Source organism: Lemur catta, chromosome 13 (assembly GCF_020740605.2).
Source record: "Lemur catta isolate mLemCat1 chromosome 13, mLemCat1.pri, whole genome shotgun sequence".
Lineage (NCBI taxonomy): Eukaryota > Metazoa > Chordata > Mammalia > Primates > Lemuridae > Lemur > Lemur catta.
The window spans coordinates 10823705-10837100 of NC_059140.1; the positions used below are offsets into that span (position 1 = coordinate 10823705).

At 49.9% G+C, this 13396-nt stretch overlaps 1 protein-coding gene and 1 pseudogene across 13 annotated transcripts in view; both read right to left on the bottom strand.

Annotated features, from left to right (window-relative positions):
• The window catches only part of ATP11A (ATPase phospholipid transporting 11A), a 150441-nt gene that overhangs the window by 30562 nt on the left and 106483 nt on the right, over window positions 1–13396 (bottom strand). For all 13 annotated transcript variants that reach the window (XR_006739007.1, XM_045567550.1, XM_045567558.1 and 10 more), the window contains exons 15-17: window positions 12594–12665; window positions 11147–11220; window positions 4593–4696 (exon numbers count right to left, since the gene is read on the bottom strand). Coding sequence is in view for 12 of the 13 variants with exons in the window: in XM_045567550.1 (XP_045423506.1) it covers window positions 4593–4696; window positions 11147–11220; window positions 12594–12665 (250 nt within the window). In the remaining variant the exon portion in view is untranslated. The remainder of the gene's footprint in view (window positions 1–4592; window positions 4697–11146; window positions 11221–12593; window positions 12666–13396) is intronic.
• LOC123649428 lies at window positions 9280–10982 on the bottom strand (annotated as a pseudogene).

Below are 13396 nucleotides of genomic sequence, written 5' to 3' on the forward strand. Positions count from 1 at the left end.
CCACACACAATGGCAAAAGACTGCAAGCTTTTCCCCCAGGGTCAGGAGCAAGACCAGGATGCCTGCCTTTGCCGCCCTCATTCAACATAGTATAAGGAGTTCAAGCCAGAGCAATAAGGCAATAAAGGCCTCTCTATTTGCAGATGACATGATCCTGTATCTGGAAAACCTTGAAGAGTGCGTAACTTCCCCCACAAACTGTTAGAGCTAATAGAATTCAGCTAAGATGCAGAGTATGAAATCAACACACGGAAATCAGTGGCACCTCTGTACATTACCACTGAACAACCTGCAAAGAAACTTTTTTTAAAAAATCCATTTACAATAGCATCAAAAAGAGTAAAATACTTAGGAATAAGTTTAATCAAGGAGATGAAAGATTTACAGATTGAAAACTACAAAATCTTGCTGTAAGAAATTATAGAAGACCTAAATAATGGAAAGACATCCTATGTTCGTGCATTGGAAGACTTAATGTTGCCAAGATAAGAACACTTCCCAAAGAGATCTATCTACAGAGTCAAATGCAATCCCTACCAAAATCCCAACGGCACTTTTTGCAGGAATGGAAAAACCCATCCTAAAATTCATATGGAATCTCAGAATAGCCAAACAATCTTGCGAAAGAAGAGTAAAGTTGGAGGACTCACACTTCCTGGTCTCAAAACTTACTATGAAGTGACAGTAATCAAAACAGCGTGGAACTGGCATAAGGACACACAGAGAGAAGAATGGGATAGAACTGAAAGCCCCCAAATAAATTCTTGCACAGAAGGCCAACTGATTTCCAACAAGAGTGCCAACACCACCCATTGGGAAAGAACAGTCTCTCCAACAAATGGTGCTAGGGAAACTGGACATTCATACGAAAAAGATTAAAGTTGGGCCCTTACATATAAAACATTCAAAAATTAGCTCAAAATGGACCAAAATCTTAAATTTAAGAGATAAAACTATAAAACTCTTAGGGAAAAACATAGGGGCAAATCTTCATAATCTCGGATTTGATAATGGTTTCTTAGATATGACACAAAAAGCATAGGCAACAAAAGGAAAAATAAATAGACTTGAAGGACAAAAAGAACCCCTCTGTGCTTGTTTTTCCTTTAGAGACAGGGTCTCACTGTATCGCCCAGGCTGTAGTGCAGTGGTGTGAACCAGCTCACTGTAGCCTCAAACTCCCGGGCTCAAGTGATCCTCCTGCCTCAGCCTCCTGAGTAGCTGGGACTATAGGCAGGTGCCACTATACCTGGCTAATTTTTAGTTTATTTTTTGTAGAGACAGGGTCTGGCTATATTGCTCAGGCTGGTCTTGAATTCCTGGCTTCAAATGATCCTTTCACCTTGGCCTCCTGAAGTGCTGGGATTACAGGTGTGAGCCACCGTGCCCAGCCTTCTCTGTATTCTGTTTACAACTGTTTTGACTTCTTGTAAATCCGTAATTATTTCAAAACAAAATGCTAAGGGGGCCCTGCAAGCACCTCACTCACTACCTGGAGAGCTTCCAGGCTGAGGCACAGGAAGGAGAACTTAGGTGGAGCTGAGAGTTGGAAGAATAAGTACCAGAATTCCCAGGACAGGCTGCTGGATACCAAGAGGTGCCAGAGGCAGCAGATGGCCCCTCGAGTGTCCAGGAGGGGACAGAGGAGCGTGCATGTGTGAGGAAATGGCCAGAGGCCAGAACAAGCTGTTAGGGGATGGGGGCAGCTCACTGCCAGTTCACAGAGCACTCAGCAGACAGAGTGCTGGGGCCAGCTCTGCTCTGGACCCACTGGGCACACCATAAAGGCTCTGCCCGAAAGGAATAAACTGTTACCGAGGAACTCAGCTGCATCTCGGAACAAAATCTGAGATCACAGGAACAGACTAGCTCCCAGGCAGGCATCCCGCCAGGGGCCGTCACACGCAGAGGCCGAGTCCGTGCCCCAAATGAGATCAATCCCTCAGCTGCGGCAGACCCAGAGCCGAGGCCAACAGCAGAGTCGGCAGGGAAAGAATAAAAGTCACCACAACCGCATACACACGTCCAAACTGAAGTGGGGCGTGAGAGTACGAAATGACCCTGTGGAATTTCTAAATACAAAAGCTCCCCCATCTGGGGAAGAACACCTGGATGGACCCTTGGGAGATTCAAAACTGGCAAGGAAAGATCAGCAAACCTGAGACACAGCAACAGCCACTGTCTAAAATGAAACACATGGAAACGTTTTTTACAAAGAAAAGCCTTCAGTAAACCATGGAATAACATCTGCAATCGAGTACACAGGTCATCACAACTGCTAAAAGGAGAGGTGACAGAAAAAGTATCTGTAGAACAATCACTGACAATTTTCAAGACTTGAAAAAAACCCACAGATCCAACACACTCAAGATCCCTGAGCAGAACAAAATTAGAATCACTTCACCGGGGCAGATCATAACCAAAATTCCAAAAGGCAGCCAGGAACAGGGAGACTGTTGCACACAGAGGCTCCAAGACAACCATGACGTCAAGTTTCTCAGGAGAAAGGAAACACCTGTTCATCCCAGACATGCCCATCAGAAAGCTCACATCAGCTTTTTTCCGCAACAGCCCAAACTGGAAACAACCCAACGTCCATCAGCAGGTGAATGTGTGAACAAACAGTGGCCCGTCCACACAACAGACTATTACTTGGCACTAAAAAAAAGTGAGCTGTTTGCACATGCACCAATATGGATGAATCTCAACATAGTTATGCACGGTGAAAGAAGCCAGATAAAATGGCACATACTTTGTGATTCCATTGGTATGAACATCTACAAGGTGTGCACTAATCTGCAGTCATGCCAGCAGGGCAGTGGTTTGTGGTGGTGGGGGGTTGGCAGGGAGGGTACTGAGGCACGAGGACAATTTTGGGGTTGTGGGTGCATTCCCTAACCTGACCATGTGTGTACATATGCCAAAACTTACCTATGTTCACATGTATAGATTAGTGTATGTCCATTATATCTCAATAAAGCTTTTTAAAACAAGAATGGGATGGACTTTAAAAGCACCACAGACAACACAGTGCTTGCTCCACTCTCTCCGGGACAGCAGCAGTGAGCATCTGGCAGGTGAGGAAGCATTTGGGGCTCAGGTCATGCATGAAGACCCTCCATTGAGACCTATGGCATTGGACATGGGGCTATTGGTGTACCCAGCGTCACACCTTGACCTGTTCATGATAGAACACGACCTCCCCGCGGCCTTGAAAGTGAATGGCAGATGGAGCCACTTCCTCATGCACCGTCACACTAAAATCCGCTGTGTGTCGCTGGGCTCTCCGTTGTGTGGACGAGTGTCCTTGTGGTGCTTGTGAGCACTCGCACATTGCCCACACACACAGCTGCCGCACCTCTGCCGCTGGGGGAACCCAGGGAAGTTGTCATTTAAGGATCCCGCAGAAAAGCTCGACAATCCCAGGCCTGCAGCAGCTTTATGGATTCCTGCTGGTTCAATGGCAGCTACTTTGTGTGATCAGTAGGTGCTACGAGTGGTTTTAATAGGGACTTAAAGCCATGTGACACCGACAGCAGCATTTAACAGAGGTTCAACCTGCACTGGCCGCTACAGGCACGGTCTCAGGGCTAACAGGGTTCCTATCCACCCAAGAAATTCTTAATGCTACATCTACAGTAAAGGAATTAAATACTGAGGCTGACAGTGAGGACAGAATTGATGATAAATGCAAATTCTGCAAGCAAAAGCAACATTGAATATTCACGGCCTCTGTTCCAAGATTATTTTGGCTAACCCTCCTCAGTCCTGAGCAACTCTTTCAACTCAAATTGTGTGGTATGCAGGTACGTTGGTGCACATCCTCTTGGACCTCTGGGAGGAGCCTGTCATTACCTGCACAGAGAGTGAAGGCAGGTGTAAGAGGACCTGGCCAGAGATGGAGAGAAGACCCCCAGAGGACATACTCAGTGACGACCATCCGGGGACAGCAGAAAGAAGGGTGTAGATGCCGCAGGACAAGGTAGCCATGAGAGCAGGAGAGGGAGGCCTCCGAGAACCAAGGATCACCTGGCTTTAGGGCTCTGCTGGGGACGGGGTGGTCCCCAGGTGAGAGACCCAGGCCAGCCCTACACCCACAGCAATCCCCAGAGAGAGAAAGCCGGAATGATGATGGTAGGAAGCTCAGCGCTGACAACCAGCTGAACAGTGGTATTCACGTTATGAAACTGACCAAGTCACAGGCTTAAGAACCAGATGCAGAAAGAAAACCAAGTAGGTGAAGAAAGTGCTCATTCATGTCTGAGGCGAATCACTAGAAATCCTTCAGGACACAGATCTACCTGCGCCAATACAATAGCCACAAATGTGTTTATCGATCTGACCCCCCCAAACACCAACCCACTCAGCCCCCACCTCAAAGTGAAGACACGCACGGGGTCCACAGAGGAGGTGGCCTGTGTGCCCCGGAGCAGAGTTCAGCAGGGGCTTCCTGTCTTGTTCACATGTGGCCCATTCTGCCTTCGAAATGTTCTCTTAGGGGACATGATATAACTTCTCAGCCAGGAGCTTTCATGCATGGAAATCCCTCCCTGATGCAGGAGAACAAGGCAGCCGCCCCAGTCCCATCTTACCACTGCATTTCGCTCCACCCTGGATCGGATCTGATCGACTTTGCCTTCGATCACCCTGGGGAATATTGACGAGTCTGCTCCTTTGCAAAACAGATAAATTTCTCCTATAAAATGAGGGGGAAAAAAGATGTTTAATCACAATATGGAAAAGACAAAATTATTTTTCAAGATATGCCATTATTAAAAACAAAAACCACAGACACCAGTGCTGAGAACATTGGAAAGAAGATGTTCATAGACCAGTTAACATGCTACAGTCAGGGAAAAAATTAAACCTACAGATTATCCCAAAGGCTCATTTTATTCCTACAACCCTAAAAATCACATGGGAAAGTTAGGAACGAGGAAGAGAAACTGGCTCCCAGACGTTCAGTCTCCTAACCCTTCTGTCTTCTTTCTGGTGCCAACGCAAAGGAGCAATGAGATGCCCTGAGATGGGGCCCGTTGTGGCCGACTCGGAAGGGGGCCGCGGTTTGCCGAAATACTGGAAGGTGAACACCAAATCCCCTCGGAAAGCCATCATCCTGACACAGAATGAGATGTCCAGGTCACCCTTGGCTTTAAAAGGGTCACAGGACACATCTTTTGTATTATTTTTCCTCACACTCCCAGCAGTGTCGGGACTACTTTGACCACGTTTGTGCTCCAAATGCTTCTCACTCCTCAAGACAGGGAGTTTCTCCTCCAGCTGAGTCGAGGACAACACTCTGGCATGTGGTAGAGATGCAGACGCCAGCTCTGATGTGACAGCCAGAGGGCCCCGGTCCTCGAATAAAGACTCTGCTAGCCTGGGAACCATGCAGTGCTCTGCCAGGTGGCCTGTTCGTGCTGTGGCTCATGGAAACTCCATTATATTCCATCACAGCACCCACAGGGCTGTTTGGGGGCCCAGCTGTAGCCTGAGCTACGTTCTTAGGAAGCTCGAATGCCCGGTTCTCTGACCAGGACAGAGCCCTAAGCCTTGCTGGACACTGATGGCCCACGGGAAGTATCTCAGGGACCAAATCCAGAGAGCACCAGAAGCTGGCAGGTGGGTCGACAGGGACGCGGGGAAGGGGCACATCGGCTGATGACCAGAGCTGGGACCAGGCCCATGGGTGCAGGCGTAGTGTCAGGGGTCCACCTTTCCTTTTTCCTAGATCCAGGAAGCACTTAATCCTGGGATCCACAAATGGGGAGGACAGATGGGACGTGGACATGACTCATGCTCACAGAAGTCCACAGCCAGGGTCAGTGCCAACCTGGGGCAAGAAAGGACGGCGCCAGAAATGCTGCACTGCAAGTACACGGAGCTGCGAGAACAGGCTGAGCAGGAACCTGCTGGCATAGGGAGTCCCTCGTAGACATGCCCACGAGGCCCTGCGGGTTTATGGCTGAGATTCCTGGTCGCTCGCCTTGGGAAAGCAGGTGCCAGGACTGGTCATACCACCACCCTGATTGCAGAACCATCCCCGACCGCCACACACAATTCCACCAACGCTCGTGCGTCATCAGATATGTTTTAGAACAAGAATTGTAGTCTAGATAACGCACTGATGCATTCTTGAACAATGACATTTTTCCCCAGAAAACTCATATTTCATGTCGAAGGGTGCATGCGAGTGGGTCATGAATGCTTTAACTTCCCCACCATCTTGACTTGTCAGATCCTTTATACCCACTGAGGACACAGGACACCTTCGGCCCGAAGACTTGTTCAAGGAGAGCCTTTGAATAAAATATCTGGAGGACGGAGCAAAACTTCATCTACAGGAGTTTGGCACCTGCTTTACCAGCTCTTTGGATGAGCTGGTCCCTGACCCATGGTAGCTCACACTCGTGTGACAAGACCAGCACACAGGGATCAGGTGCGTTGTGTGGCCATGCGTGCCTGGTGGGTGACTGTGGACCGTCCACTCCAGCATCGAGGGGGCTCTTTGGAGCCATCTGGAGAAGGGTCAGTGATGCAAAACCACAGTCCAAGCTCCCTGAGGGCTTGGCTCTTGCTGTGTCCCACACACACCAGCTCAAGAACATGGAAAATCACACATGACAGCAAAGGTCTCAGAAATGGCTGCCTCATGGTAGAAAATAGGATGCCCGACAAGCAGCTCCAAGACAGTGCAAAGTTAGTGCTTTTTGTTTTTTTCTTCCCAAGTTAGGTGCTACACGGATTGCTTAACATTTCACCTCAGGTGGACAGAGTACCGGCAGAGAACGTCCCAGAAAGCCAGGTTTCATGTCTCTCTGCAAGCAGCAGCAGCCCAGCGGCTTGGACTTCCCAAGTCCTTCCTCAAAATCAGCTGCAGTGAATCATGTGAAAGCACGTACCACGGGACACAGACTTCGGAAGTGGGTCTCCCTAAAGGTATGGCGGCTGCCGGGGCTGCAACACCCCCACCCGCCCATCAGGAGGTGGAACCCGTGCAATTAGTGCACATCTCTCGGGAGAACAACTTCTTTAATTAAATATTCAAAACTTCCTTAAAATTAATTGAGACGGTGGCTGGTTTCAGAGGGCAAGGCACGCATTTCCTCAGAGATGCCCTGGGAAATTTACAGATGTCTCCTGGTGGACAAGAACATTCTAATGGTGAGACTGCCCCAGACTCAAATTTTTAATGTGATTGAACTCCTCTTCAAAGCTTTTTGATGGACATGGAAGTTATTTATGAAGATTCCGTGGTGTAGGCCATGATACCAACACCGAGGTCTTGGTAGTTCGGACGTGCCCGAGACCGTCTGTGAGTGTGACGGGAGGCAGCTCTGAGGGTGGCAGGTGTGTCCCTTCCTGAGCACCGTGGCCCTCACCATGGCCTTGAGCAACATCTCCCGCACAGCTCAACAACTCGGCTCCACATGTTTACAGGGAAAGCCATGTGGCAAGAAGATTGATAAGGTAATCTCACCATTTGATGCCTTTATCCTGGCAATTCAGAATGGCTCAAACTCTCAGTGCAGGATGCAGTGGCCTCCTGCACCTCACACACCTGGAATTGTCCCCGGACACCGTACTGCAGGACCCTTTGTCCGGCTGGCAAGACCTCTCTCTCCAGGAGTTATGGGCACCCCTGGTATACAGATTCTCATACATCCTGCAGGAGTTATGGGCACCATGGTACACAGATTGTTGTACGTCCTGTGACTGTCAGCAAAAGTCTCTTTGGCACCTGCTCTTGTCCATATCATTTGCTAACTGACTCGGCGGTGATGCTGCGGATGCCGCGGGGGCTGCATGTGACACGGTGGCGAGCTCTGGGAAAAGCCACTTGTATGATGCTGTGAAGAGCCGTGCTGCGGCACCCTGCACCCCCCTCGCCAGCCTCAGAAGAGAAACAAAGGTCCTGGCTGGAGGAAGGTCAGAGTGGCTGTTGAAGAGGCTCCACGTTGTGTCCTTCACGCTGCAATGGGATCCTCTCAGTGCGAGTGTCAGGAAACCACTGACACGAGGCTCTTGACTCAAGTCTGCTTAGCTCCAGGGTGGCGGCTGCACTTGGTTGCTTACCAGGAAGCTTTCCAGAGAGATAAATACAGCCTGGCATCGTCTCGTTTGGGGAAACAGTGAAGAGCAAGATCCTGCATCTCTTGGTGAAATGCCATTTTTAAGTTGCCCTGAGCAAACTGAATATACCGGCATTTACTGCATACTCAGTGGCGGGTAGTGCTGCAGGGAGAGTACCGCGTAGCACAGTGGGGGTTCTGCACTAGGATGCTCAGGGCTGGCCTTGCAAAGGCCTTCCACACGTACAGTCCACGCCAGGCGGGAGGAAAGCCTGGACTGCCTTGGGCAATAGACAGTCACCTCTGCAGACGCTGGCAGCATCCTGGGGAGGATGCTGGCGGAGTGGTGCCTACTGCTGTGACCACAGGCCTGACACAGTGGGCAGTGAGCACAGCAGGGTCCCGAGAAGCCCATGAAGAGCCACGGGGGAGCCCCCAGGAAGCTGGGGTTGTACAGCCAGCCAAGGACCAAGAACCAGGGTGGCTGAGCCTTGAGTGCTGGGGAACAGAGGTGTGGGGCTGCAGTATTATGGGGCCTGTGGCCCACTGCGTGGTGGACATGACAGGGTGAGGACAGGGAAGAGGCTGGCTGTCTGCCGGAGCACATGGGATGTCACGGTGGGTGGGAACTCCTGGGAGGGCCTTGGTGGAGACAGCCTGGCCAGAAGAGGCGGCCACAGGCAAGAGGGAGCCACGAGGACCCTGAGGAGCTGGCTGTGTGGCTTCAGGGACAGCCCAGAGCCAGTGGACTTAAGACCCCCCGCCTGAGAGGGCTCATGCACAGAGGCTGCTGAAAGGTCCCTGCAGGGGGTGTGGGGGTTGACTACACAGCCCACACTGTTTACCATTCCCGCCTCCAAGGCACAGACAAAGTCTGTTCTCCTCGAATAAAGATGCATTGTTAACGGCAACCGGACAACCAACAGAGCTCACTTCATGTAGTACTTTGAACATTATTACAGATATATTTGCAGGCCTATATTACTTTTTCATAAAAAATGATTTAAAAACATGTTATTATTTAGATATGTGTGAAGGAAAGCTACGGTGCTCGTAAATGGGGTCAAACCTGCAATTTTCGGTAGTGAAACAATGCCAACTCAACACTAAGGAAGACGCACAAAGCAAGGCTGTGGGTGTTTAGCATAGCACTCATTCCTAAACATTTAAAACAGTTTTACTTTATTATTTTTTTTCCCATTAAAGTTTGTTTTAATGGGTCTCAAAATTCTGTGTCAGAGTTTTGGTCAAGTTGTTTCCATTAAAAAGTACTGATTTTAAAAACTAAGAACTTAAAACTGCCACACAAAAAGAAATAAAAATAGTCCATAAAGCAGTCTACTTTCCTTCTGCAGGTTTTATGATGCATCATTATCATTAACTAATCTATTAAAGTTAAATGGCCAATTGAGACACAGGGTACTGGGACATCTTGTGCCGCTGATTGAGATGGGGGTGGCAGCGTTAGGGATCATCATTCAGCCTCCTGACATTCCTGGGAAGACGTGGTGGCCGTATCAGCACCGCAGGCTTCTTGTCCCCTGCTCTGACAACACCACAGCAACCGTCTGTCTCATGTCATGAACATCAGAGGACAGTCTAGAAGCTCTTGACACCTAAGGGCTTGCCAGGAACCACATCAACGATGGCAGTGTCATGAGATTTCAAGAATTTTGGGCCACCCTCCAGCTTCTTACCAGAGAGGCGATCAACCTTTTCCTTCAGCACAGCAGACCTGCAGGCACCAAGAGCTGTGTGACAGTCCAGTCCAGTGCTGACTTGGCCTGGGTGATTCCGGACAATCACCTGAGCAGTGAACCAGCCGCTTCCTCAGGGTGGGGGTCATTTTGCTGTCACCAGCGATGTTGCCACGATGAACACCTTTGACAGACACATTCTTTATGTTGAAGCCCACATTGTCCCCTAGAAGAGCTTCGCTCAAAGCTTCCTGGTGCATTTCCACACACTCTACGTCAGTTGTAACATGACAGGAGCAAAGGCGACCACTGTGCCAGGAGTGAGAACCCCAGTCTCCACTCAGCCCACGGGCCAGCACCAATGCCATCGATGCTGTGGATGTCCTGAGTGGCAGGTGCCAGGGCCTGTCAGTTGGACGAGCTGGTGGCAGGACGTGATGCAGAGCTCCAAGCAGCGTGGTTCCAGGGGCAGTGCCGTCTTTTCAGGGGACTTTCCAGCCCGTGAACCAGGGCATGTTAGCACTAGGCTCCAGCAGGTTCTCACCATTTTAACCAGAAATTGACACAAATGCTACTGTCGGGGTTGTGGCTGATTTTCTTCATGTGAGTCTGAGGTCTTTAACAATTACCTCAAATCTCCTCTGGCTGCGGGGCAGCTCCATGGAAGCCATTTTGCTAACACCAACATTTATTCGTTTCTTACCCAGCGTGGGGGCCAGAAGGGGGTGCTCACGGTCTGCCCGTTCCTGGAGATTCCAGCTTCACATTCACCAACGCCAGCAGCAACACCCAGGACAGCTCGGTCAGCCCGAGATGTGCCTGTAACCAAGTTCTTCAGAAAGTCCCTGTGTCCTGGGGCATCAAGGACAGTCATGTAGTATTTGCTGGTCTCACATTTCCATAGGAGAGATCAGTGACAACACCACGCCACACTCAGCTTTCAGCTCATCCAAGACCCGGGCACCCTGGAAGGAGCCCTTCCCATTGCCGCAGCCTCTTCCTACAATTTCTCGATGGTTCTTCTGTCGACCCCACTTCTGTAGCTCAGACGGCTGGAGGTGGTGGACATGCCTGAATCTGCGTGTCCAACCAAAGATGATGTTCACGTGAGTCTTTTCCTTTCCAGTTTTGGCTTTTAGGGGTGCTTTTCACGACACCTGTGTTCTGGCAGTAAACTCATTACAAAAAAAAAAAACAACTTTATTTTTTTAAATAAAAAAATCAGTATTATGAAATGGTTTATCTATATTAGAAAAAAAGAAAACAAGAATGGTTCTTAAACCCTAAATCTTTAAAGTTCCTACAGAATTCAGCCATCAGAATAAAAAACAATCACCATGTATAACGTAAGAAATCAAGAGAAAAAGAAATTTCTACCTGTAGCAGACTTTACAATTACACTCATTCTTCTTCTTACTGAATCAAAGCTCAAAATTTCCAGCAATTCAAATCTGAAACAGAAATGTGGACAGTTGCGGAATCCACCTTGGTCTGCACGGTATCGAATCCGTGTAACCGCCAACCCCCTAAAGGATGGCCAGAAGCCCACCGTGCCCGGGTACCTCCGAGAGGCCTCTGTGCCCAGAGGAGCCTGAAGGGAGGCCCTGACCTCACCATGCCCCAGGACACGCCAGTGACGGCCCCGAGTTTGGGTGTCGAGCAGCTGCCTTTCTCACGCACTGACAGACTTCGCTAAAGCTCTGGGACACAGACCTATAAAGCAGTATCGAGTTTTGGGATCCCCAATAACAAATCTTTAAGTTGATAAAAACCATAAAAAAAGCTAAGAACACTGATATTCTAGTGAGCCTGTGCAGTATTACTACCAGAAAATTTGTAATATCTGTGTGTCATTTGGAACATCAAAAACAGCTCAGCAACCCCTGCAGCTACCTCGGAAAACTCCTTGGGGCTGAAGACCCGGCAGGAAGCTGAGCAGGGTCTCTCGGCGTTGGCGCCAGCCTGGAGCTGGGCATCCCTCCACGGGGCCCAGACGTGTGCTCTAGTCCCGGCAGCGACCTCGCTGCCGTCTCCGTTAGAAACAAGAATTCCCGACCCGAGGTCACTGCCTGGGGTGCCCCTGTGGCGAGGTGCCCAGCTGGGGACGGGCTTCCACTCTTTAACCTGGGAGTTTATTTTCCTTAAGAACGAAACTTTTAAAATCCAGTTCTTTTGAGGACATCACCACCAAATCCTATGTCCTTGGCCACCCGTCTCTGCTCGTCTTATCACTGCAGGTTCCTGCTGTGACAAAGGAGACATGCGCTACCCAACCTCCTGCCTCAGAACAAGGTGGGTCATGTGTCTCAGGGACAGGCAACTGGAGACCAACACAGTCCCCAAGAATGAAAGATCTTTAAAGACAGGAAAAGTAAAACAATCAGCTGTGAAACTGGCCACTCAAGGCATCGGTGCTCAAACTGCCCTCAGTGGCACGCCGTGCTCCCAGACACGCGGGCTGCGCTCCACCTCAGGGCAGCTGCTCAACTGCTCCCCTCGTGGAGTCAGAACTCGACAGAGACCCTGAGGAGCTGCAGTAAAACCTGACTTAGGTGGCTTAACCCCACACGTATTTGATGGCGAAACGCTTTTTCACTGAACACCAATTTACATCCCCAAGGAGAACCGTCCGGGACACGCGGGGCTCAGTACCATCCAACCTCTCCTCTGACTGCCAGGCAGGTCTCCAGAAAGTTCCCACATCATTCCTGGGGATGTTACAGGAAGAGGAGGGAGCGAGTTGTGCCAGGAACACAAAGACCATGAAAAACCTTGTAAAGACCACTCTTCATCGTGAGCGTATTTTAACGTGTGGGGTACATACCTCTCGATGTCACTGTCCCTGTTGAGTATCTCCATGTAACTGTCTTTGAGCCTCAGGTATGTAAAGCCCAGTCTGCAATGAGAAGGCAAATCCAGGGTTAACTCAAAATTCTGATATCTCTTTCATAGAATATTTGTTTTACATTTTAGAAAAGCTTTCTTTTGGGAAAACAAACACTTTCCATAAAACAGAAGTTCTAAACTGCATTATAAAGTCAGGAAATTATAATACTGAATGTATTCACCAAGTCAAAACATTCTCCAAGAGCAACAGAATTTCCACCTTACCCGACCCCGCTAGTGGCACAGCGAGGCGGGTTCTCGTTTCACCAACCCTTTCCAGAAAGGCAGCAGCAGCTCTGGGGCTCCCGAGCCCTGTTTCTATCAGCGTTTTTACTTTCTGACCAATGGGCTTTTTACCTTGTTGTTTAGCAGAGAATTCAAGTTCAGAATGAAGGACCCTCAGAGACTGTCCCTCTCCAGGCCGACCCTGTCCTGTCACTGACGGGGCGCCAGGCCCAGCAGGCAGTCCACCTGCACCTTCGGAGCCCCCGTCCGTGCAGCACCCCGTCCCGCACACCTGAGGCCAGTGCCCCTCAGGGCTGTAGGCACCTGCCCGCTGGGCAAAGAGACAAAGGCGCAGCTTCGAGCAGGAGAGGCGGCAGAAGACGGGAGATGGACATACTTCCCAACACTATGCGCAGCCATGAGGCGGTTGCTCTGTGCGAACGTGGGGAGGCCCAAGGGAAGCTCGGCACTGGTGCATCTAAAGGCCAGGCCGGGACAGCCTGCCCCGACCTCGGA